At 46.3% G+C, this 25,980-nt stretch overlaps 1 protein-coding gene across 1 annotated transcript in view; it reads left to right on the forward strand.

Annotated features, from left to right (window-relative positions):
* The window catches only part of LOC115479607 (coiled-coil domain-containing protein 117-like), a 47,478-nt gene extending 38,060 nt beyond the window's left edge, over positions 1-9,418 (forward strand). The window contains exon 5 of the mRNA XM_030217628.1: positions 8,423-9,418. Within this exon, the coding sequence (XP_030073488.1) occupies positions 8,423-8,675 (253 nt within the window). The 3' untranslated portion in view covers positions 8,676-9,418. The remainder of the gene's footprint in view (positions 1-8,422) is intronic.
* Positions 9,419-25,980: the final 16,562 nt, after the last annotated feature.

Raw genomic sequence — 25,980 nt, forward strand, 5'->3', positions numbered from 1 at the left:
ATTTTGAGAATAAAACAATGATAAACAGTCTGCATCCCTCAGCCACTTCCCAGTTGCTTCCATTGTCTTCAGCGACTACTGCTGTACCTTGTAGTACTCTATCCAAGTTCAACTTGCCAACCCTTTCAATATTAGGCAAAACTATTAAATGTATGAGAGCAATAACTGCACCATCTGCTCTTTTTAGGCCCTTGATCCATTGCTTCCTTTCATTCTTTCCATGATTACCCTTAGTCTGTCAATGGGAGTTGTTCCAGATAACTGGAAATCAGCCACTATATACCCAAAGATCAAGGATTGAAAACAAAAATGTGCTCTCAAAATATTGAAGGAAATCCTCCACAATAATAACATCAAACAAAGGTTCCTTAGAACTATATTTTAAATGTTTTTGTGGACCTAGTTTTGACTCCCTAACTTTGTTTTGACTCATCAGAAAGTGAATGAATCAAACTTTCCAAGCCTTGCACATCACACTCAAGCTTGCTCATCGGTCCTTATTTTTCATATAAGTAAACTTTGCTAATGGATCTATCTTCCCTAGAATTTCAGAGTCTCTAAATTAGTGATAGCACACTTACCTTAAGTTGATGAATATGAGGTACTGTCTCTCATAGTTAGAACTTAAAGTGGGTTATACTTCTGAGTGACATAGCGCTATGTTTCGCTATCATAGCTGCATCAGGGTAATCTTCCTGCAGAAAAAGACAAAAAAGAATCAATCTCACTATATTCAATTTTTAATATTGTCCACAAAACTTACTAATGCTCATATCAGTTTGGCACAGTTCATATAGTGATCATCCATTACAATGACGGTGGTGTTCTCAGCCATTTATACAGAGATAGCGTGTCATTCACCTATCGGATCAAACTAAAGAGAACCAATCAAGGATGTCACTGTCAGTCACTGATCTCAATAACTACCGTCCCATTGCTAATCTTCCTTTCACTGAATCTATGGTTCATTCTCAGTTGACTATTACAAAGTCTTATGTACTTCACCCTAATCGGACTGCATTTCAACAATATCAGAGTACAGAAACTATTCTATTAGCTATTGCTTTTGATTTAGTTGACCATTCCGTTCTCCTCGACCATCTACAGCACATTGGTCTCATTGGATCTGTGTTAGACTGCTCTTCTCTTATTTAGAGAATTATCTATATGGTTATATCCCATAACTCATCCTCCATATATTCTTAAAGGATAGCCATAAGTACATAAGTACATAAGTAGTGCCATACTGGGAAAGACCAAAGGTCCATCTAGCCCAGCATCCTGTCACCGACAGTGGCCAATCCAGGTCAAGGGCACCTGGCACGCTCCCCAAACGTAAAAACATTCCAGACAAGTTATACCTAAAAATGCAGAATTTTTCCAAGTCCATTTAATAGCGGTCTATGGACTTGTCCTTTAGGAATCTGTCTAACCCCTTTTTAAACTCCGTCAAGCTAACCGCCCGTACCACGTTCTCCGGCAACAAATTCCAGAGTCTAATTACACGTTGGGTGAAGAAAAATTTTCTCCGATTCGTTTTAAATTTACCACACTGTAGCTTCAACTCATGCCCTCTAGTCCTAGTATTTTTGGATAGCGTGAACAGTCGCTTCACATCCACCCGATCCATTCCACTCATTATTTTATACACTTCTATCATATCTCCCCTCAGCCGTCTCTTCTCCAAGCTGAAAAGCCCTAGCCTTCTCAGCCTCTCTTCGTAGGAAAGTCGTCCCATCCCCACTATCATTTTCGTCGCCCTTCGCTGTACCTTTTCCAATTCTACTATATCTTTTTTGAGATACGGAGACCAGTACTGAACACAATACTCCAGGTGCGGTCGCACCATGGAGCGATACAACGGCATTATAACGGCATTATAACATCCGCACACCTGGACTCCTTTTCTAGTGGCACTAGAAGTGCATTCTACTAGAGGGCAAAGCAGCCTGTTAGGTGGATAGATCTCTGATTTCTTCCACTAGATATTTGTAAAGCAGCTTTTTGGTCATCTTTGCATTTTTTAGTTAGATACTACCACTTGGATGTACAGGCAAACAGGATGGGACCTTCAGTGCACAGATCCTGTTGGCCGACTGGCTTAGGCACGGCCCTTCCTTATTGGTCACTGCTTTGGTACTTCCTGAGTGTCTGGACTAGTCTGGAGGGATGATAAGGAAGGAGAAATTAAAGCTTACCTGATAATTTTATTTCCTGTAGTCCTTCCAGACTAGTCCAGGACCCACACTTATTCAGTCCTTCCATTTGGCGAAAGGTTTATATCAGGTTGATGCCGAGGGTAGTGCTACATCAAAGAATCCTTTCCATGAGTGTCTTTCAGCTGTTTCTCAATGTTTCTTTGCAATGAGACAGAGAGGTTGGGAGTCGTCATCTGGCTCTAGTAGGGAATACTGACAACTGAGATCGCACCGGACAGTTATAGGGTATTCACAAGTCAGAACATTTAGTCTCCATCTGCTGGTAGGAGTGCATAATTAAGTATCTAGACTGGTCTGGAGGGACTAAAGGAAAGACAATTAGCAGGTAAAATCAAATTTCTCCTTCAGTACTAAAATACCTTCTAAAACTCAACTACTGAGGGTTGAATAGATTTTATCTGTCCAAATAATCTTGAAGCTGGCATGCTACAATTGATTCTGCTAATTTCATCAAGAATTGTATACTAGCTTCCAGGCTATAGTTTGTAGGTTAAACCATATGATTTGGGTCTCTTTCAGGGAGATAGAATACATCTTTGCAGTGATGACATCACTGTCTATAAGGGGCTATGCCACTAAGCAACCTTCCAGTATTCCTTGCCTCTAGCAGATGGTGGTACTTGCTGATTTCCCTGGTCCTAGCTGGTCTGCAGGTCAAGTGCTCCCCCCAGTCCAACTCTTGGGACTGTGGCTTGTGATCTGTCTCCCCTGGTCAAGGGTTTCCGGGGCACCAGTCTGCAGCATATGTCCCCAGGTGGAGTAGACAATGTGTGACAGTGAGTTTTCTGGGTTTGGGGGTCTAGCTGTGCTCCTATTCCTTTTGGGTCTGGTTGATCTGGTGGAGAGGGGAGTCGTGTTGGCCCTGCTTCCACTGCTTCCTGTTGTGGGTGGCAGTGTCTGAGCATGTATGTGAACTTCTATCCCTTCCACCCCATCCCTCCAAATTGGTCAGCACAAGAATTTAAATTAAACAAAAATATTAGGCAATTTGTGAGTTTGTGTGGCTTGCCTGGCTTCGGGAATGTGGTAGCACAAAGCTCAGGCCAAGCAGGAAGGGCCCGACTTTTTTGGCCATGTCAGGTGGCTTGGCTGTGGGAGCTGTGGCACAAAGAGGAGCCTTGTTGCCAGGGCATGTGTCAGTTGCAAGTGACGGCAGGGGATCTAGATAAGCAGTCTCATGTGAGGAGACAGGTTGAATGGGAATATATTTGCACCCATTGGGGTAGGGGAGGGGAGCTGGTGAAGTCTGAAGCAATGGTCATTTTGAAGGAGTTATGTATATCTCCTCTTCTGCTAGGCAAGTTTGTAATTACTCTGCAAGCTGGCTCTTTAGGTCCCCCAGTCCTCACAGCAAGTTATAGAGGCTGGGAAGGTGGCTTCCGAGAGTAGTACTCTGCCCCAGGGGATTTTCTATGGCGTTTATAATGGTGATGCACTAGATTTTCTGCAGTTTGCAAAAGCTGGGTGCCGGGTCAGCTACTTCACTCAGGGGAGTGGTTGAAACAGGGTTGACTCAGCAGGAGGAGGCTTCAGTCCAGGCCACAAAAGGGCAAATCTTCATGGGGGGGGGGGGGGGGGATTGACACTGGATTGGTCAGAGGAGTGTCTGTGGCCAGTTTCCAGGACTGAGTCAGCCTGCATCTGGAAGTCCACCTCTTTTCACTAGATTTTCTGGAGGAAAGTGAGCTGTCTTTGGACAGGCAGGATCCTCCATTCTGCAGCTCTTCCATAAGCAGGAGCTGGCCATCCTGACTTCTCATCTTGGAGGCTCTGTGGATTTTGGAGCCAGAGAGAAAGGAGCTAGTGGATGGGAACTCTATCTGGTATAGTCTCACAAGCTGCACAAAGCATTTCTGGTACATAAGAGGTTGTGGGCCTTGTCTGAATGGGAGCGTTCTTGGGATTACTAAAATGCTGGCTAGGCTGTACCCACTTCTGGCTCTGGACTGGAAGGAACTTTTTCGGGTTTTCAAAGTGAACATTCCAGTGGGGGTGGTCATCTGCAAGACTATTCTGCCTATGGAGAGCAGCATGGCTTTGAAGGATTCCAGTAGAGGCTCTCGTGAAGCAGGTCTTTTACCGTCTTGGTACGGGTCGTTCAAGAGGCTCGCTGTCATGGCTATGTGACCTGTGCGGCGCTGAGATGGTGTCAGCAGCTTCAGAAAATTTCAGAGGTATCTTGCTTGGAGTCAGCTGATGCCATGTATGATTTGGTCTGGCTCTCAGCTCAGTCTACAGTTTTGGTGATAGTCTGGACAAGCATTTCCAGTTTTGGGTCTTGACCTTCAGTCTAGCCATGGCTCCTCAGACCTTTTCCAAGATCATGGTAACAGTGGCAGCCACCTTGTGGAAGCAGGGAATTATTTTCTATCCCTACTGACAATTGGCTGATTTGGGCAAAATCCTTTAGAGGAGGTGGTAGTGGTGACAGACAGGGGGAGGAGCTGTTTGTAGGGCTTAGGCTGGATAGAAGGAGCAGTCTATTTTTATTTATTTCAGTATTTATATACCGCTTAGACCTAAGCGGTTTACAGTTTCATTTTACAGGTATTATGTCTGTCCCTAGTGGGCTCACAATCTGAGTAGTACATTGTACTACTGTTGTACCTGGGGCAGTGGCGGATTAATTGACTTGCCCAGGGTCACACGAAGCTGCAGAGGGAATTGATCCTGGTTCCCCAGGATCTCAACCCACTGCCCACCATCAGGCAGCATTGGGAAATGAACCCAATTCCCCAGGTCTGCAACCTGCTACACTAACCATTAGGCCACTCCAGTCCCCCTCACATTCTGAAATATCTGGAGACTCAGTTCAACACCTAGTTGGGCAAAGCATTCATGATTCAGGAGCAGATAGTCAATCTCTGATCTCAGATTTTGATGGCTGCTGGCTTGGTAGTGGTCTTCTGCCTGGTACTATCTTTTGGTTGTGGGGTCCATTATGGACCTGGATCTGATTCCTTGGGCCAGGGTTCAAATGCATTCCCTTCAACAAGAGCTGCTGTCTTGGTGGTCTCCCCAGTCCTAGGACTCTGCTTCTCTCAGTGTGGAAATGAATTGCCAAAATATACTTTCCTGTGCAGTTTCAAGAAGCACATTTTGGGACCCTACTCCAGAAAGGTGCTAATGAAATCTGAATAGGGGGTATCTATTGCAGGAAAGTAGCCCTTTAGAATTGAAGCAGAAGACAAACAAATAGGAATGGAGGTGTGGTAGCCCTGAACAATTTTCAGAGGACTGTGTTCGTGAGGAGCTAGCTTAACTAAAGGTGGACAAAGCAATGGGGCCTGATGGCATACATCCAAGGGTACTGAAGGAATTTAGGAAAGTTCTGGTGGCTTCACTGACTGACCTTTTTCAGTGCTTCTCTAGAGTCGGGAATGGCCCCGAAGGATTGGAGAAGGGCAGATGTGGTCCCTCTCCACAAAAGCGGAAGTAAGGAAGAGGTTGGGAATTACATGCTTGTAAGTCTGACTTCTATGGTAAGTGTATTAATTGAAATGCTTTTAAAACAGAAAAGTTTTGGAAATCCAATGGATTACAAGACCTGAAGCAACATGGTTTCACTAGAGGCAGGTCTTGTCAGACATGATTAATTTCTTTGGGTGACCAGGGAGTTTGATCGAGGAAGCGAACTAGATGTGGTTTATTTAGATTTTAGCAAAGCCTTTGACATGGTTCTGCTTAGAAGCCCAATAAAGTGCTCTCAGTATGGGTCCTGAAGTGACTGGATTAGGAACAGGTTGAATGGAAGGCAACAGAGAGTAGTGGTAAACGGAGTTCACTCTGAGGAAAGGGATGTTACCAGTGGTGTGCCACAAGTTCAATTCTTGGGCCAGTTCTTTTTAACATTTTGTTATTGGTATTGCTGAAGGGTAAGGTTTGCCTTTTTGCGGATGATAACCAAAATCTGTAGTAGGGTAGACACTCCTGATGGTGTGAATAACATGAGGAAGGACTTAGTGAAGCTAGAGGAATGGTCTGGAATTTGGCAGCCTAAATTTCATGCTAAAATACAGGGTCATGCGTTTGGGCTGCAAAAACCCGAGAGAACAGTGCAGTTCATGGGGTTAAGAATTTTGTGCATAAAAGAGGAGACTTCTACAGTCTGGGTCCCACAAAGGGCCAAAGACAGATGAAGATTTGGTGAATCCAGTATTGTATATCACTTTATTATATTCTGCAAGTGGAGGAGGCTGTACATCTCAAGGGGGAGGGGAAGACTCGCTATTTAACTGCTTATATGTTGTTGGCATGACGGCAAATTGTCAACCAGTGTTTTAAGCATGAATCTACACAGAGTGGCAGGTGCAGATTTGCCTTGTTGGGCGGACTGGATGGACCGTGAGGTCTTTCTCTGCCAACATTTGCTTTGTTACTTTCTGTTTGACAGTCAGTTGGTGTACCTCATGGCTCTGTCTCAGGGCGTCTTTTCCTTTGGTGCTCTACTCTCCTCTCATGCTTTTCAATACCATCTTTATGCTGATAAATCCCAGATCTACCTCTCCACACTAGGAATCCAGGTTCAAGTCTCAACCTGCTTGTCTGGCATTGCAGTCTGGATGTAGGTTACCATCTGAAATTGAATTATGACCAAACTAAGCCCACCTCTCCTCTTCCCCCAGTTTCTATTTCTTGACTAACACTCCTATCCTCCATCTCTTTAGCTCATAATGTTGGGTCATCTTTGATTTCTCTCTCTTTTGCTGCACATATCCAAGAGACTGCTGAAACCTGTCATTTATTTTCTGTAACATCACCAATATTTTTTCCTTCCCTTCTGAGTACATTACCAAAACCCATGTCCACACTCATTACCGCCTGCTTAGATTACTGCAGCTTGCTTCTTACAGATCTCCTACTAAACAATCTCTCTCCCCCTCAGTCTATTCAAAATTCTACTGCATGGCTTACCTTCCACATGGTCTTTATACTCGAATAGTCCATCTCCTTAGGTCACTTCATAAGTTCCTTATTCATGTCCATATAGAGCTCAAACTCCTCTTACTGATGCATGAGTATTCATTCTGCAGCTGCTCTGTATCTTATTTCTCCCTACACTCCGCCCAGGATCTCTGTACCCTTCTCCACTGCTGACTACAGTCTTCATTCCTTCAGTCCTGTTGCATTGAAGGCCTGGAACATACTTCTGAGTCAATACGTCTGGTCCTATTCAAATCTAGGCTAAGAGCCTACCATTTTGAGGCTGCTTTTAAATCTTAACCTCTTACTCACCTGTTCAGTGTCCATCTTTTAATTGTTCCCATATAAATGAAAGTTCTAATCCCTTGTTTGTCGTGTCTGTCTTGATTAGATTGTAAACTCTGTCGAGCGGGGACTGTCTCTTGCATGTTTGTGTACAATGCTGCCTACATCAAGTAGTGCTATAGAAAGTAGTAGATTTGTAAGGTAGTAGCCTGGTCATCTTCATATTCCTTTACTAAGCAATATGGAATCAGTGTATGGAGAAAAGAGCAGACTAGTTTTGAGGCTCAGGTCCTTAGGACTGCCATGGCTTCCCACTTAGATGTGTAATTGATTTGGGTACTTACCATATGTCTGGACTGATTTAGCAGGATGGTAAAGAAGGTGGCATTTAGTCTTACAAGTTAATTTCCTTTCCTCAAATCCTGCTAGAACAGTCCAAGTCCCCCCCCCCCCCCCCCACCTTAGTAGAAGGGAGTATAGTGGTTGTTGTCCCCTTTTCAGTTTTTATAGAGCAGTTGTCTGTTTGGGCCACACTCAGGGTTTTAGTTGTGTTTTTGTTGATTTCTTGGCTTGAGAGGAGATACGGGCAGGTTAGCTGGTGATATAGCCCCTTTATAGGCAGTGATGTCACTGCAGAACTGTGTTCCATCTCCACCATCTGCTGGCAAGGAGGCACAACCCATGTGTCTGGACTGGTCTAGCTGGATTCAAGGAAAAGAAATGGGCAGGTAAGTGTCTAAATTTTACCTTATGGTCTTTGAGTACATCACTTCAGTGTCCTGTTCCCTTTGCTCCACAGAGTAAATGAATGGTAAATATTTAATACCATCTCTCAGGTTTATTTATATTATTAATGTATTTTTTTGTTTGTAATATTTATATCCTGCTTACAACTAGCTACGCATAATCAATTTAAAGGTCTCGCTTGTAGAGGGTAACTTATAGAATCTGTATACAGCTATAGTGGTCTTGCTAACAATTGGAATCTGATGCAGGAGCAGACCATCCATGGAGCTGGTGCTGTGGAAGCCTCCGTCGGATTTTCTCACAGACAATCTGAAGGCTGTCGCTAAGAAGTATAAACAGGAGGTGGTGGATCGTATCCCAAAGCCTATCACACCAGCTGCTGTCTTCCAGCAGCAGCAGCAGACTGAGCCTCTTTCGGAGATTGGACAGAGTGTGGCGTCACCAAGCCCATATGCCAACTTGGAAACAACCTGGTGCACAGAAGAAGAGATGGAACTCTAGCAGCTGAGCCTACAAGACTGAGGAAATTCCATCCTTAAAAGTTTCTGGTGTCATTTATAACCTCCTCTAATTCACGTTTTTCTGTAGAGAAGGGGGAAGATGCTGGGACGTAAAAGTTGTAAAACTGAAGTGTTCTTATTTTGTAACAGAAACAAAGAATTCTGATTTCAGCCAGGGTTAAGGGAACATAAGTTGAGCAGCAAAAGCAAGGAAAAGGTTTAAGGCAGGGGGTGTTCTTAGATCCCAGTCTGTGGAGTTGTGGGAAAGAGGCCTGAGAAAAGCAGCCCCCCCCCCCCCCCCCCCAAAAGCTTTAACTGAATTGGAAGACTTGAAGAATTCCTTAGCTGTTTACAGTGAGTAAAGCTTTAGAACCGCAGGTATTTTGCTATAAATGTTGGGGAGTTTGTCAAATGGGCTTCTTCCTTTGTTACAGTTGTCTTAGGTCTTGGGGCATGTATTGTTTTTATTCAGCACCAAGCAAGGCTATAGATAGGGTGAGGTAAGAATAAAATAAGATGTGGGTTCAGGGTAGCAGTAAAATAACGTGTATAGGTTGCAAGGGAATGACTGCAGCTGAGCTTTTCACAGAGGGTGATTGGTTCTGAAAATGTGTCAAATTGTATTTTTCTTTGCTCACAGCATGCATTGAGAGTTGGTCTCTGGCTGACCCTTCTGCATCTTCAGGACTCCTGGTTTTTTTTATTTTATGGATAACATTTATCTTTAATGTAGCACAAAAAAAATAGAAACAAGTGAAGGTAATCCTTGAACAGCACTCAGAAAATGTACAACAGCAAGAAAGATACTGAAGTTATGAGTGGTTAGCGAAACTGGTTTTGGCGAGATAGATGCGTTGATTCTGGAGTGTATGTTTGATTTGTGTTCTAGTAATTAGCCATGTCAAAGAATCAAGAAAAGAGAGATTTTAAAGCAGTAAAGATTTAAAAGTCAGCAGCTTTGTTAAGGAAATACCAAATAGATTTCAAACACGAAGTGCTACAGTGGTGGCTGCTGAATGTGTTTCAGCGCCAGACGTTTGGATGGTGAGAGGTTAGTACCGGAGTACAACAGCATCCTTAGGGCTTAGGCATCCTGGCAGTACTTCCAGCATTTGAACACTGATGACCTGGGCGATTTTCACCCAACTTAACCCAGGGGCGTAGCCAGACAACAGATTTTGGGTGGGCCTAGGCAAGAAGTGGGTGGGCACTAAGTGTTCTCTCCCCCGCACCACCAAAAAAAAAGATCTCAGCTGGTGGAAAAACGCTTCTTTCCACCTTGGCAATTTCCACAGGCATCCGCTGAAAACTGAGCTTGTGCAGGTACTGGTAACGTGGAGAGTAGCGTTTTCGTTACATTCAGGGGGAAGTTTTCAGCTGGCAGAGCTTGGGATCCCCACCAGCTACCGCTAAATGTGTGCTACTGTTAGGTGGGCCTGAGCCCTAAGTGGGTGGACCCAGGCCCACCTGTAGCTACGCCACTGACTTAACCGCAATGCTATGAAATGTCTGCTTTTCCTGGCTTTGAGTGAAGCTGGGCCCAGGAGCTCCCTTTGTATTTCTCACTGCTTCTCACACCTATCTCGGTGGCTGCACAGCCAGTTGTGTTTTCAGGGTGTGAGAATTTTGCATGCAGGTTTATTTCTTGCATATTGTGGGTATCCTGGAAATCAGTTGGTCGTACGGGTCAGCAAGATGAGTTTGAGAAGTGCTGCAGCAGGGGTCTCTCAGTTCCACATTTAATGCCTACAAATGTGACATTTGAAAATGAAATAGATTTTTTTCTTTGATTTGCTGTGCAAGTGTATGTTAACCCACAGAACGTCTTGTGTGGGTATTCGTATTTTTTATTTTCTTTTAAAGCTTCACAATTTGGCAGAATTATTTTTTTTTTTAAAGCATGAGTGGTACCTAAGCTTGAACATGTGGCTAACTGGCCCAGATTCATATTTCTCATCCATGTTTTCCACACACCTAGAAACTCATATGCCCTGGTGTAAGCCTAATGTACCAGCTGCATTTCAGAACATCATTCACTAGGTGCCCAAGATTTACTAAACCCTAGCTGTTAATGTGTGATGATTGAAAGTACTGCATAAATCTGTAAAGTGAACTGTTGCCAAAAAATGCGTTTCTGCTCATCCACAGCTGAAAGATTATAAAATGACCTGTAGAGTCTGATTGTCCTTGACTTTCTCTTCTCAGCACCTGGATTGCCTGTGACACAGTGCAGTTAGAATGCAGGGTATCTTCATTTTCTTTTTGACACATGGCTTTGATTCTCCAATCCGGACCTTTATCATCAGACTTGTAGGGCCTGGATAACTGAAGAGCAGGCATTTGCAGCTCTTGAAAGGAAAGGGAATCATATCTGTTGTGCAAAATTAAGACCTACAGGCTGGCTGAGAAGTGCATTCGTGCCAGGTTTCCGATGGAGCTGCTGCTTCCTTTACAGGTGGAGGGAAAGGGATGAAAACAGAGCTGCAGCCTCCAGTACTGTGTATGGGGCCAGGGTGCTTTTCATTTAGGATGCAAATACAAATGAGGACCTGGAACCTGCCGGCAGAAATTGAGAAAATCTTTGTCCCTCTAGGTAGAAAAAGCATCTAAAAGGATTACAAAGGTTTTATGTGTAAGTTATGGTATAGTGTGTAACATTAAAATAGGCCCTTCTGTGATGTATCACCTGCAGTCAAATTCCCTTTTCTTATGTGAATAAAGTGGTTTTATACATAATGCTCAGATGTAAAGACTTTCTCCTGCTGACAGTGGACATCAAAACAGCTCATCTTCTTGCAAATGGAAAGTCCACCTGAATCTGTCCATGTTCAGTAAGTGATAGTTCTGTAAGAAGATTTACTGTGCATTTGTGTTTGCTGTCACGCGTGTGCTGAGTGATTTCTGCCCCCTACTGGCTGAGGACTAGAGGAGAAGTGCTCCCTTTTCTCACTCAGGACCAGCTCAGATCTTACATCGCCAAGACACAGTACAGCCAAGCGAGAAAGTAACATTTAAAAAGAGATGCAGCAGTGTTTTGGAAGAAATTTTAGGTTTTTTGCTTTTTTTCCCCCACATGTTCTTGTCCCTCAGATACTTCTTGTTCTGTATTCTCGTAGTTTGTGAAACTGAGATAAAGTTCTAGTTAGAGAGATTAGTGAGGTCTTTGAGTTCTGCACACAGGCCTGCTTCTTTTTGTTTTCAAACATAACTAAAATATGTAAATAGTGTCATTTGTCAGAATGGTTTGTGACATTCAGGGATGTGATTACACCCAAGCTTGAACTTAGAACTGCCAGCCAGCTGTGCTCTGCAAGATATTCCCAATGAATATTTATAAGCTCTTTTTCGTGAATACATTGAGTCCTGAGAGTCAAATCGATTTGCATATTTCCCTTACTCTGTAAAGCAGACGGGGGAGGGGGGGGGGTTGACTGTTCTTTGCAGTCTGACACAGATAGCCAGTAAATTTGTTCCCCTAGTGGGTAGAGAGCTAACGTACACGTCATTTTTGCTAGCTTGAACATGTTCCAGTAAATTAGAAGTGCCACGTGCATTCTTTCTGTGGCTGTTCCACTTTTTTCTACAGGGAAGAAGCTATAGACTTTATATAATGCATTATTGATGTACTTTAAAGAATTTATCTGTGCTTTATAAACTCTGACGATGATGATCTGGCTAAAGACCATCTGTTAGCCTCGAGCGACCCTGACTTTGGCTAAAATGAAAGGGTGAGGGACAGTACACATCCTGCATTTGCAAACGTGGATAATTTTTTGTTTGTTTGTTTTCAGGTTAGCTGGAATACCCTGGGCCGCTGTGTGGGTGTGGTCTAGGAAAAAGTAGTCTCTATTCCAGAGATGCTGTTCCATTCTAAAATGAGAGATGGGATATTTTTGCTAAGAAATTAGCATATTAGCCAGAATATTTCACCTCTTCCCACTAGGAACACTTTTAATTAGGAAGTTATGTTCAGTAACTGAAGCAAAGCATATTTTTAGAGCTACCATAGAGGAAACAGAGAAAAGAAGGGGGGAAGTTGTGTAGAAAGCACCGTGGAACGTGGGCTGAATTCCAGACTTGAGCATACATTTCCTGTGGACTGTTTTCCCGTTCAGAAGCTGCAGGAATTCTTGAACCCTTGGGCTAATGATATAGTTGTTTTTTTTTTTTTCCAAATCTTATTAACCAAAACTGTCTTGAAAGCTTTGGACTTTCTTCCATGTGGCCTTTAAATTGATGGATGTGCGATGGTACTGTGTTTACTGTGTAAACGTGAGACCTTTGGACCACATATGTGTATGCGTGAAGAAGAGCTCTGCTCTCCACAGTCGGCCGCAGCCAGCTACTGCCATTTTCTCTTTTCAGGCACTCACAATCCAGGGCCACTAACTCGGCTGCTTAGGAAAAAACCTGTTATTGTTGTGTAAGAGTAAAATGTAAGAAATGATTCCAAATTATGAATGATGCTGTCTAAAAGCAAATCTTTTCCCAAGTGTACAAAATCCCATCCTCTTTCCCTTAAAGTTAGTGACCCTGTTCCTGTAAGGCTTTTTGTGTGTGTATATGTTGTTTTTGTCTGTGAAAAAAGAGCTCAACAGGCTTGAATTTCTGTTCACCACTTGGTGTGACCTTCCCCCCCCCCCCCCCCCACCCACTTAGAAAAGGCAAGAAGACAAAGGCATTTTTCATCTTGCACCACATGAATGAGTGTTGAAGAGCCGGAGTAGTGGTAACTGTTAATAGCACTTGTCTTCGTGGACAGGGTTGTACGTGGCTTGGCTTTTATTCTGCAATTCCTTTTATTGACACTATTTCCACCTTAATTGCTTTTAGGCATTTTCATTTCTGGTCTCAAACACAAATGAGGTCTGCTCTTTGTGTAACATATATAAAATGTAAAAAGAAAACACCACATTGCTTTGCTAACTGGATAGCACTACTCAGTTCAGATTTGCAGGAATACTTTGACTTCTAATGTGTAACAGTTTGAACTATAGCAAATTTTATTGTGACCTTCTTTGACCACAAATAAAGTAAACAGTGCTAAGGTTAGCATTGTCATATATAATTTTTAAAGGGCCTATTTAAGCCTATACTAAAAGCTGCATTAGCGCAAACTGCTGTGACGTAGATGTCAGAGTATTTTCTGTATCTGAAGTATGATCTGAGGAGTCGCAGTTTGAGCTTCACAATCCATGTCCATTCTGCAGGAACCTTATGTGGGAGAGTATCACTAATGAATGGTGACAGTAAAAACTGATCTGGAGCATCAGCTTCTAAGAAAACAAGTTTGAATGGTGTAAAATGTTATTTTTAACCAAATGAAAGTGACCTAGATAATGAGAGAGTTGATGAGTGCAAGCCAAAGATCTTACTGTGTCCTTTAGCCTCATATATTTTAAGAGAGCAGTTCTGAAAGTGCTTTAGTCAGGGTAATGTGTAGTTGGCCAGCTAGATTGTCTTGTGTGAAAAATCATCCCTTGCATACTTTATAGAAACCTGAGCTACTGACAATGAGGGGGAAATGGCTGGGACACGATTCTGTGGTAGAGGAACCTTATTTGTAAAATTCTAGGTTTGAAAAGGTTCTCCATGTTTTACTGTGTTATTTCTCTTGTTCTGGGTCAGTTGCAAGATCTTTGGAAAGAGAACCTGTGATGTCATCTTTACATCCTAAAACACAATGTACATATTTTATTTTTACTACTAAAACTCACTTGAGGTTTTGTAACCAAAAGGTTACTTCCCCCCCCCCCCCCCCCCCGCCCCCATACATTGTGCTGGTATCTGTGTGTGAAGGTGGAGGGGTTGCGGATTTAACGCATGGAGTACATTTTAATGATAAGATTGTAAAGATGTATTGGTAATGGAATACTAAGCGCTGATCTTTTCTGTGGACCAGACCAGCATTTGTATATTTTCAATAAAAATTTCATTTTTTGTTTTGAAAGACACTTTGTCCTTTGTATTAACTTTCAAATCAGGTAGTAGTTGAGTTGTGTGCACAGATTAAAGTGACAGCAATATATGACTGAGCTGCTGGTTCTAATCCTGTATGAAACCCATTCTGAATTTAACAGTCACTAACGCTTTTCTCCCATGCTGTAGTTTTAGGGATTGTTAGCGAATCAGACCAACCTGCTAGAAGTGGGGTTCCGTGTAGGGAGTATATGTTGATGTACCTGTTTGTGTGCATCAGGCCTATAAACCAAACTGACTGCATCATAAGCATCCTGTCATGGATTTTGGACTTTGCCAAGGACACTTGTCATGTTAGAGACATTGAATTGGCTTTTGTTCATGAGACCTGGGACTGTACCCATGCTGTTTGTTGAGGCCTCTGTCCTTGATTTAGCAAAACTATGCACACTGGCCTAAACTGGTCTGATACTGTAGTCCATCCTGGCTTGTGCTTTTTTTTCATCAACACTTAAGCTGTTGTGCTCATAACCTTTTTTCATGTGGACACCCGCAGTTGGTTGGTTCCAAGGGAATTCATGTGACCAAGACCTCCCGTCATCCAATCAGAGAACTGATTTATGCTTGATTTGATGTTTGGCATATAATCATGGACTGTTGCTGAAATAAGGGGTTTGGTGGCTTTGGGAAGCTAAGCCAGGCTATGCCATCCTACACAGAGCTGTGAGGGCACAGAGAGAGAGAGAGACTCTTTAGCCTAAGCTGTGCAAACAGCTGAGCAGAGATGAGACCAAAGAGAGGCTAGCTGAGAGCATTTAGCATTCTTTGATAAGCACTATTCTGCCATCCAGGATGTAGTTCATCTGGGAACTGTGAGTGCCTGAGCACTCAGTGCTCCTAAATGTAACAGAACTACAAGCTTGTGCCATACCAACCAGCAGATGGAACTGAGAACACCAGGGAGCCAGTACTTCTCTGTCTCCAGCAGATGGTGGACATGGAAAGTCTGTGGTTCTGGTTTGGTGTACAGTTTTAGTGAGGTCACTTGAAATTTCATCAGTGCTGTGCCTGATTTATTTATTTATTTTAGGAAAGGGTTTATTCCATATCATCAAGCTGATCAATCCATAGACTGGTGGGTTGTGTCCATCTACCAGCAGGTGGAGATAGAGAGCAATCCTTTTGCCTCCCTATATGTGGTCATGTGCTGCCGGAAACTCCTCAGTATGTTCTCTATCTCAGCAGGTGGTGGTCACACACAGCAGCAGCTCTGGCTAGGCCTCCAAGCCTAATTTTTAGGTTTTGTTGAGTGCCTGGGGTTGAGGGCTCTTTTGAGCAAGTGCAAACCTGGTGGTGCCAGGTCCCTCCTTTTCTCCCCCCTCCCGCTGGCTCCGTTAAAAAAAAAAAAAAAAAAAAAATTTTGAACGTCCTTAAAGGCGTTTATTTCGACGTTTATTTAAGCGTCTATTGCAGCTACTCACTGGGACACCAGGTCGTTACAACTCGGAGCGGACAGCAGGTAATTTTTACCTTTTTATAGCGGGCAGGGGGTTCCCCGATTCTTCTCCTCGTGGCATATGGCGTCAGAGGGCGAGGGCGCAAAGGGTCGCTCCCCGGATCGCTTGAGCGCTTCTAGAGGGGATGCGGGGGTCTTACAGCCTGATTCGCCCTTGTTGGGTGACAGTTTCGTGACCGATGAATGTCCCGGTCCTTCCTCCGGCGTGGCGGTTTTTTCCCGCCATAAACGCCCATCCCCCGCTCCTCGCCTCCGCCATCTTGGCCGGCCACGCGGCTCGGACGGCTTCTTCGTGGGCCGCCCTTGAGGTTGGAGACATTAATGCCATGAACGCCCTTAATTTGGGCGACGGCACAAAAGCGGCTAAAGTTAAGCGCCGTTCTTCCCGCGCGGCTCCTTCGCGGAGTGTCGCGCCGGACGCCATTTTGGATGCGCAGCATGTCTCTCCCCCGCTCTTGCGAGCGCCGGTTGAGGGTGCGTCTAGGGCTGTTGCCCAGGCTGCGGAAGTGCACAGTTTGGGGGGTTTCTCCCCCGAGTTTGTTTTGCTGCTGCATCAGGCTTTCCTCATGCAAAACGCTGCCCCTGCTCCCTCTTCTGGTAAAGAGGTTGAGGTTCCCAGAGGTAAACGCCCTTGGGTTGATTTCCAGGCCTTGGAGGAATTTGTCTCCTCCGATGTAGATGAGGGCAGCGTGTCTGAGGTCTCCCAACGGTCCTTTGCGGATTCCTTGGAGGAGACGGATCCCCGCTCGGATGGAGCGGATGACCCCTCTGCAGCGCGGCTTTTTAGCTCAGAGGATTTGCCCAACCTGTTGTTACAGGCCATGGACACTTTGAAGATTTCCTCTCCGGAGGACGTCTCTCCCTCAGCCCCTGTTGGCTCTGCCATTATGCTGGGGACGAAGCGCCCGCCTAGAACCTTCCACGTGCATGATGCCATGCACACCTTAATTGCGGCTCAATGGGATGTCCCGGAAGCGAGCCTTAAAGTGGCTAGGGCTATGTCCCGCCTCTATCCTTTGACTGAAAGTGAACGTGAGGCCTATCTGTGGCCTACCGTGGATTCTTTAATCACTGCGGTGACTAAGAAAACGGCGTTGCCGGTGGAAGGTGGCACGGCCCTAAAGGACGCCCAAGACAGAAGATTGGAGGCGGCCTTAAGGTCGTCCTTTGAGGCAGCTGCTTTAAGTTTGCAGGCCTCAATTTGCGGCTCCTATGTGGCCAGGGCGTGCCTGACTATGGTGCAGCGGGTTTTCCCCTCGGATCTTTCCTTGAGGGCTGATTGGCCGGCCCTGGAATCGGGCTTAGCCTATTTGGCAGACTTGCTGTATGATGTCTTGAGAGCCTCAGCTAAAGGCATGGCTCAGACAGTCTCTGCGCGGCGGTGGCTTTGGCCGAAACATTGGTCTGCTGACCACGCCTCTAAATCCCGCCTGGCTAAGTTGCCTTTTAAAGGCAAGCTGCTCTTTGGGGTCGAGCTGGACAAAATCGTGACCGATCTCGGCACGTCTAAGGGCAAGAAGTTACCAGAGGTCAGGGCTCGGGCTAGTGCTCGTCCCGGTACCTCCAGAGGACGGTTTCAGGAAGCCCGTCGGTACCGCCCGGGCAGGTCGGGTTCTTCTGCCCCCTCTTCCTTTAAGAGGAATTTCTCCCCCAAGCAGCATTCCTTTCGCAGAGACCGCCGTCCCGGAGGTGCTCCCTCCGGTCCTCCCCCAGGGTCTCGTACCCAATGACGGGGCCTTGGTCCACGCCCCAGTGCAGATTGGAGGACGGCTGTCCTCATTTATGGGCGAGTGGACCACAATAACTTCAGACGCTTGGGTGCTGGAAGTCATCAGAGACGGCTACAAGCTAGAGTTCTGCCGACCCTTAAAAGACGGGTTTGTACTCTCTCCCTGCAAGTCTCCGGTCAAGCTGTGGTAGTGCAGCAGACCTTGAATAATCTGATCCGCCTGGGGGCGATCGTTCCGGTGCCAGAAAATCAGCTTGGCAAGGGATGTTACTCCTTTTTTCTTTGTGATACCAAAGAAAGGAGGTTCTATACGGCCTATCCTCGACCTCAAAGGGGTCAATGGGGCCTTGAAAGTTCGGCACTTTCGCATGGAGACCCTCCGCTCTGTTATAGCGGTAGTGAAGGCAGGAGAGTTCCTGGCATCCTTGGACATCAAGGAAGCGTACTTGCATATTCCCATCTGGCCTCCTCATCAACGCTTTCTGCATTTTGCAGTACTGGGCCGACACTTCCAGTTCAGAGCCCTCCCGGTCGGGTTGGCTACTGCTCCGCGGACCTTCTCCAAAGTAATGGTGGTCATCGCGGCCTTCCTGAGGAAGGAAGGAGTTCAAGTCCATCCTTATCTGGATGACTGGTTGATCCAAGCCCCCTCTTATGCAGAGGGCGGCAAAGCTGTGAACCGGGGTGGTTGCTCTTTTGAGCTCCCTGGGGTGGATCATCAACTGGGAGTAAGCCAGCTGCGCCCGACTCAGTCCCTGGAGTATCTGGGAGTTCGATTCGACACCCAAGTGGGCAGAGTGTTCCTGCCAGACAATCGGATTGTCAAGTTTCAGGCTCAGGTGGACTAGTTCCTAGTAGCCTCTCCTATTCGGGCTTGGGACTACGTGCAGCTGTTGGGCTCTATGACGGCCACGATGGAAGTAGTGCCCTGGGCCAGGGCTCATATGAGACCACTACAACAATCTCTGCTGCTGCGCTGGACTCCGATGTCGGAGGATTATGCTGTGCGCCTTCCCTTGGACCCAGCAGTGCGCAAGGCGCTGAGCTGGTGGACGCAGACAGACAAGTTGTCTGCAGGAATGCCTCTGGTGACCCCGGAGTGGATTGTCGTCATGACAGACGCCTCTTTGATGGGCTGGGGAGCCCACTGCTTGGGAAGGACAGCGCAGGGGCTCTGGTCTCCTGCAGAGGCAAGTGGTCTATCAACCTCCTGGAACTCAGAGCCATTCGGTTGGTGTTGTTGGAGTTCATCCCGGTACTGGTGTTGAAGCCTGTACGGGTCCTGTTGGACAATGCCACGGCTGTGGCCTATGTCAACCGCCAGGGAGGTACCAAGAGCGCCCCTCTAGCCAAGGAGGCCATGAATCTATGCCAGTGGGCGGAAGCGAACCTGGAACAGCTGTCAGCGGCCCACATTGCCGGAGTCATGAATGTCAAGGCGGACTTTCTCAGTCGCCATACCTTGGAGCCCGGAGAGTGGCAACTATCTGCTCAGGCGTTCTTGGACATCACGAAGCGCTGGGGCCAGCCGAGCCTAGATCTGATGGCGTCATCGGCCAATTGCCAAGTGCCGCGCTTTTTCAGCAGAGGACGGGACCCTCGATCCCTGGGAGTAGATGCTCTTCTCCAACAGTGGCCGACACAAGAGCTCCTCTATGTGTTCCCGCCCTGGCCCATGTTGGGCAGGGTGCTAGACCGGGTGGCAAAGCATCCGGCAGGGTAATCCTGGTGGGTCCGGATTGGTCCAGACGTCCCTGGTATGCGGACTTGATCAGGCTCTCAGTCGACGATCCTCTGCGGCTGTCAGTGGAGCAGGGCCTGTTCCATCAGGGTCCCGTGGTGATGGAGGATCCCTCTCCCTTTGGTCTTACGGCCTGGCTATTGAGCGGCAGCGTCTGAGGAAGAAGGGCTTCTCAGACAAGGTCCTCGCCACTATGCTGAGAGCGAGGGAAGCGCTCTACTTCTACTGCTTACGCCAGGGTTTGGCGTATCTTTGCAGCATGGTGTGAAGCAGGCTCACTTTCTCCCTTCACTGCTCCAATTTCTTCAGTGTTGGCGTTCCTGCAAGAAGGTCTGGAGAAAGGCCTGTCGCTCAGTTCCCTTAAAGTCCAGGTAGCGGCTCTGGCTTGCTTCAGGGGCCGCCTGAAGGGTGCTTCCCTGGCTTCGCAGCCAGATGTGGTGCGCTTTCTCAAGGGAGTTAATCACCTGCGCCCTCCTCTGCACTCAGTGGTGCCTGCGTGGAATCTCAACCTGGTGCTAAGAGCATTGCAGAAGCCGCCTTTTGAACCCTTGTCGAGGGCATCTCTGAAAGACCTGACGTTGAAAGCAGTCTTTTTGGTGGCTATCACTTCAGCCAGAAGAGTTTCCGAGCTCTAGGCGCTCTCATGTCGAGAGCCTTTTCTGCAGTTCACTGAGGCAGGAGTGACTATTCGCACAGTGCCTTCCTTCCTGCCCAAGATTGTTTCTCGCTTCCATGTGAATCAGCAGCTCTGTCTCCCTTCCTTTCGTAGGGAGGACTACCCAGAGGAGTACTCCGCTCTTAAATATCTGGATGTGAGACGAGTCATCATCAGATACTTGGAAGTGACCAATGATTTCCGGAAATCGGATCATCTGTTTGTCCTGTTCACAGGTCCTCGTAAGGGTCTGCAGGCTGCTAAGCCTACAGTGGAAAGATGGGTCAAGGAAGCCATTGCAGCGGCTTATGTGGCCACGGGGAAGGTGCCGCCTATCCAGCTGAAGGCTCACTCCACGAGAGCTCAGGCGGCCTTGAGGGCAGAGGCCGGATCCGTCTCCTTGGAAGAGATATACAAGGCGGCAACTTGGGCTTCGGCTCATACATTCTCCAAGCATTACCGTTTGACTGTGGCTGCACGGGCGGAGGCCCGGTTTGGAGCTTCAGTGTTGAGGTCAGGGATTTCTATGTCCCGCCCTGGGTGAGTACTGCTTTGGTACATCCCACCAGTCTATGGATTGATCAGCTTGATGATATGGAAGGTAAAATTATGTATAATCATACCTGATAATTTTCTTTCCATTAATCATAGCTGATCAATCCATAGCCCCTCCCAGATATCTGTACTGTTTATATTCTGGTTGAATTTTAGGTTCAAGTTTAGCCTTCAGTTACTTCAGGAGGACTTCGTGTTCAAGTTCTTCTTTCACTTGGATTCTTCAAGAGTTGAGACGAGTTTGTGTTACAGTGAGCTGCTGCATTCCTCTCCCCTCCGTTTTACGGGGCTGGATTGAGATTTAAATTCTGCCGGCACTCCCTCCCGCTTCGTGCGGCTGTAGGGCAGCTTTGTACCCCTCCCGCTTCGGCGGTGTTAGGGTCAGTCAGCTCCTCCCGCGGTTGCAGGATAAGCCAGATCCCCCCGCATCGGCGGGTGTGGTGTCCCTCCCCCGCTTCGCGGGGATGAGCTGGACGGATTCCCCTCCCCCACTTGTGTGGGGATGAGCTGGGTTAATTCCCCTCCCCCGTTTCGGCGGTGGTGAGCTGGGCAGAGTGTCCCTTCGTGGGTGTAATTCTCTTAAGTGCTGAGTCCTGCGGATGGAGCTTTGATATCGACATACTGAGGAGTTTCCGGCAGCACATGACCACATATAGGGAGGCAAAAGTTTGCTCTCTATCTCCACCTGCTGGTAGATGGACACAACCCACCAGTCTATGGATTGATCAGCTATGATTAATGGAAAGAAAATTATCAGGTATGATTATACATAATTTTACCTTTCAATTCTAATTTTACTTTGGAAAAACTTGGTTTATTATTTTTTTTTTCTTATCTTAATAGAGAGGACTTAATTTAATTTTCCCTTTAAGGAGCTTCTTTGCTTGCTTGCTCCAGGATTTCTTTTTTACCTCCATTTCAAAAGCAGAGGTGACCTAAATAATCTCTTCTTAAGTCCCCACACTTTTGAGGGTTAGAACTTACACAAAAGAAGACAGTTGCTTCATTTAGTCTACAGGACAGCTGAGGAAAGGTTAGGTACTTGGGTAGAGCTTTTTCTGTTTTCTTTCTACAGGTGCAAATACTTCTGCAACTGCAGTATGGTTGGGAAACATTATGTCACCAAAGCTGTTGCATCAGTTACAGCTTATGCCTCTGTGCAGACAGAAAATGTGATCCCAGGAGAGGGGCTAGTTTCATATGCAAGATGTCTTCAGCTTGAATCCCTCATGAAAGAAGTGAGAACTGAGAGGAGGTGGCAAGGTTGAGAAGCATCTGAGAAAGTGAGAAATACATCGATGAAATGCTTCATGAAGCATCAAAGATTTCTAGCAGTGGGAAAGGGGAGCTGTGCTGAAAGAGGACAACTGGAATCAGATTACAAGACCCTGCAGGATCAATGACTCCATCTGCCCTCAAACTGAAGAGCCGATATGCAGCCCTGGAAGTGGAGGAGGTGAGAGCATCACAAAGAGAGGAGGAATCTGAACTTGAAATCCCCAAAGTTGCTGGATCAGTGACCACTAAGAGGTGAAAGGTAGTGGTGGTTGGCGATTCTCTTCTGAGGGGTACAGAGGCATCCATCTGCAGACCAGACATGATGTCCCAGGAGATGTGCTGTCTGCCAGGTGCCAACATTTCTAAATGTTGACAGCTTGTGTGATAAAGTCGCATCCAGGATAGTTGGGTTAAGGCAGTGTCAGTTTGAAATACAAGTCCCAGAAGGCATTGCAGGCAAGGAGCCAGGGGGTGGGATGAAGAACCCAGACTGGACTCCTAGCTGCAATAGGGGAAGACAAGGGTGTAAGCTAGCAGGATGTGTAGATTGGCTGCCACTAGGGGGAAAGAGAGATAGGAAACCCTGTGTGCAGGAGCTCATCATTAGTCTAATGCTTAACTCAGTTGGTATGGGTGTGGGGGAAGCTAATGGAAGGAGAATGATTGGTTGTGGTAGCAGAAGCCAGGGATTGATTAGGCAGGTGGGAAGGAGTCCCAGGGAAGAGTGAAGCAGATGCAGGGTGAAATCCCTTGGGTGTGAGAAAGTCCCAAAAGTATTTGACAGGCTGAAAACCCTTGGGTAATAGAGGTCCATAGAGTATTGAATCTACCAGTGAAGCCGATGTAAAGGGGAATCCCTTGTGGTATGAGAAATCCCTAAAGTAAGGAACCCCTCCTGAAGGTAAAGAGAGTAGAAGGTAGAAACTGCTGCTTTGTGATTTAACTGTGATGATGAACTGAATGAACTGCTTCTGTTTGGAATTGAGCTACTGTTTATTGTGCACTGGATAAAGAGCCCAGACTGGAGCTGACTGGGAGCCTGTATTGAATCCTGGTATGTGCTGATAGCCTACTGCTTAAAGAGGACTATTTGCCACACACTTTCAGGTGGCTTACCATGTCTTAAGATTGAAGGTGAATGCTGCTGTTGGAACTATGTATCAGGTCTACTAGAAATCTGCATGGAATAAAGTCCTTAAGATTGAAGTTGCTGGTGGACATTTATTACTTGACTGAACCGGGAGTCTGTGGCTGGAGGAGATTGTTCTATCCTTGGCTGCACCTAGAGGTACCTGGTTACACTTGTCAAACTCATTAAGCCTAATGATTATTATCCAACACTGCTCGTCCACCCCAAGGTCTCTCTCCTGAGTCTAGCTTACTAATCTCTCTCCTCCTATTAGGTATCTCTCTTTTGGGTTTCTGCACCCCAAATGCATCACTTTGCACTTCTTGCCATTAAATTTTAACTGCCAGACCCTTGACCATTCTTCAAACTTTTGGAGATTCCTTCTCATTTCTACTCCCTCCAGGGTATCCACTCTATTGGCTATCTTTGTGTCATCTGCAAAAGACAAACCTTTCCTTCCAACCCTTCAGCAATATTTCACACAAATATATTAAACAGAATAGGCCCCAGCACCAACCCCTGAGAAACTCCACTGCTCACCGTCCTTCCTTCGAGCGGATTCCATTTATCACCACCCTCTGCCACCTGTTGGTCAACCAGTTTCCTTTCCAGTTCACCACTTTTGGTCCTAAGTTCAACCCTTTCAGCTTATTCACGAGTATTCCGTGAAGGACCATATCAAAGGCTTGCTGAAATCCAAGTAGATTACATCTAGCACACATCCTCCATCCAGTTCTTTGGTCACCCAGTCAAAGAAGTCAATAGATTTGTTTGGTAGGATTTTCCTTTGGTAAAAAGCCATGTTGCCTCAGGTCCTGTAATCCGTTGGCTTCTAAAAAGTAATTCTGATTCAAGGGGGGGGGGGGGGGGGGGTCTACCTGCTGGTGCTGGAAAAAAACTTTAACTTCAGTAATCTAGAAAGCTTTTGTAAACAACTACGAGCATAAACTCATCATAGATGGTACAAAAGATAGACTGAAACTAAGTACAGAGATTTGTTCACGAGTCAGATGTTTGGAGGAAATATTGAATACTGCTAGTGGTGACTCTTGCCCTGTCTCTTTGACTTGGTCACCTTGGTGCCTTCTGATTGAGTCACCTGTGGGAGTGGCATCATTTGAGGTAGACGTAAAGAAAGATTCTGATAGCATAGCTGGAGCGTGTCCCTGCAGCTCCGATAGACTCGGAAGGGACACCAACATGCCCTCCTCACCTGAGGACTCACTTGATGAGGATAATTTACAAGCTACCTTTATTATTGGTGCATCCCTGACATTTTGGGGTTTGCCTGGATTTGTCCATCCAGGGATATAAGAACCCTTTGGTATAGCCAGTTTTGTCCCGTTTAAATTTACTAATTTTCTGGGCACGTTCCTTCCTATACTGTTCCATAACTTTTCCGTGTTCATTTCTTTTGAAAAGGTCTCTACATCAATTATTTGTTTTAATGATTCCAATTTTGTTCCTAGCTCTTGTTTTTGCTACACTGGCTCTCAATCAAAGCCACATTATTGTTTAAATCTAGCAATCTTATTTTCAAAATTCTGTTTGGCATTTCCCCTGACTACATGTTAGACTTGATTGAACTATCTCCTAGAAACACAAGACCAGAAACAAGAGGTTACCTACTACTACACTTACCAAACTGCAAAAACATAACCTACAAATCATTATACACAGCTGGATTTAGCTACCTTGGCTCCAAATGGTGGATCTCAATCCCCCAGGCCACAAGAACAATTACTATTATTATTAGCAATTGTATAGCGCTTCCAGACACACGCAGCGCTGCACACCTGATACAAAGAGACAGTCCCTGCTCAAAAGAGCTTACAATCTAAATAATACAGACAGACAAGACAGTTAAGGGTGAGGGAAGTAATGGGAGCTAAAAAAGCAGCAGTGAAAAGGTGGGTTCTCCGAGGACAAGCAGGCTGCTTGTTCTCACTGATGGGTGACGTCCTCGGCAGCCCCTCCAATCGGAATCTTCCTAGCAAAGACCTTTGCTAGCTCTCGCGCGCCCGCGCGCACCGCGCATGCGCAGCCGTCTTCCCGCCCGAAACCGGCTCGAGCCGGCCAGTCTTCTTTCGTCCGCACTCGGTACGGCTGTGTTTTTGTCGTGTCGAGCCCCGGAGAGTCGACCTCGCGCGTCCGTTATCTAAATCGACGTGTTTTTTCTTCGGAAAAGTTTTCTTTTCGTTCGGAAAGTGCTCCGGAAACCCCCTTGGGTTTCGTTTGCCCCTTCCCGTATTTCTTTCGTTGTCGGGGTAGGCCTCTTTCGGCCTCGGTCGAGATTTTTCTCCCTTAAACTTTTGGTGCTCCAAATTCGTCATTTCGGATTTTGACTTCGCCGGCGTGATTTTTCCGCCCATGACATCGAAGCCTTACAGCGGCTTCAAGAAGTGCACCCAGTGCGCCCGGGGTAATCTCGCTCACTGATAGGCACTCTTCGTTGCTCTCAGTGTCTGGGGGGCCGAGCACCGTCCCCAGAACTGTAGTCTGTGTTCCCTTCTTACAAAGGCGGACTCAAGTAGCGAGATGTGCCCAGTGGAACGTTTTGTTCTCGGGCTCTTCGTCAGCATCGGCACCGGGGTCATCGTGTGCATCGACGTCATCAGCGTCCAGACCTTCTTCCTTGGCTGCCAGGGCATCGAGTGCATCGAGGCATCGGCCCTCTGCATCGGCGCCGAGACATCGGATAGCTGCATCGACGTCGGTGGTACCGGGACCTCGTCTCCTGATGTCGTCGGACGGTGGTGCATCGAGTGGAGTGCAGGTGAGGGC

Source organism: Microcaecilia unicolor, chromosome 11 (assembly GCF_901765095.1).
Source record: "Microcaecilia unicolor chromosome 11, aMicUni1.1, whole genome shotgun sequence".
NCBI lineage: Eukaryota > Metazoa > Chordata > Amphibia > Gymnophiona > Siphonopidae > Microcaecilia > Microcaecilia unicolor.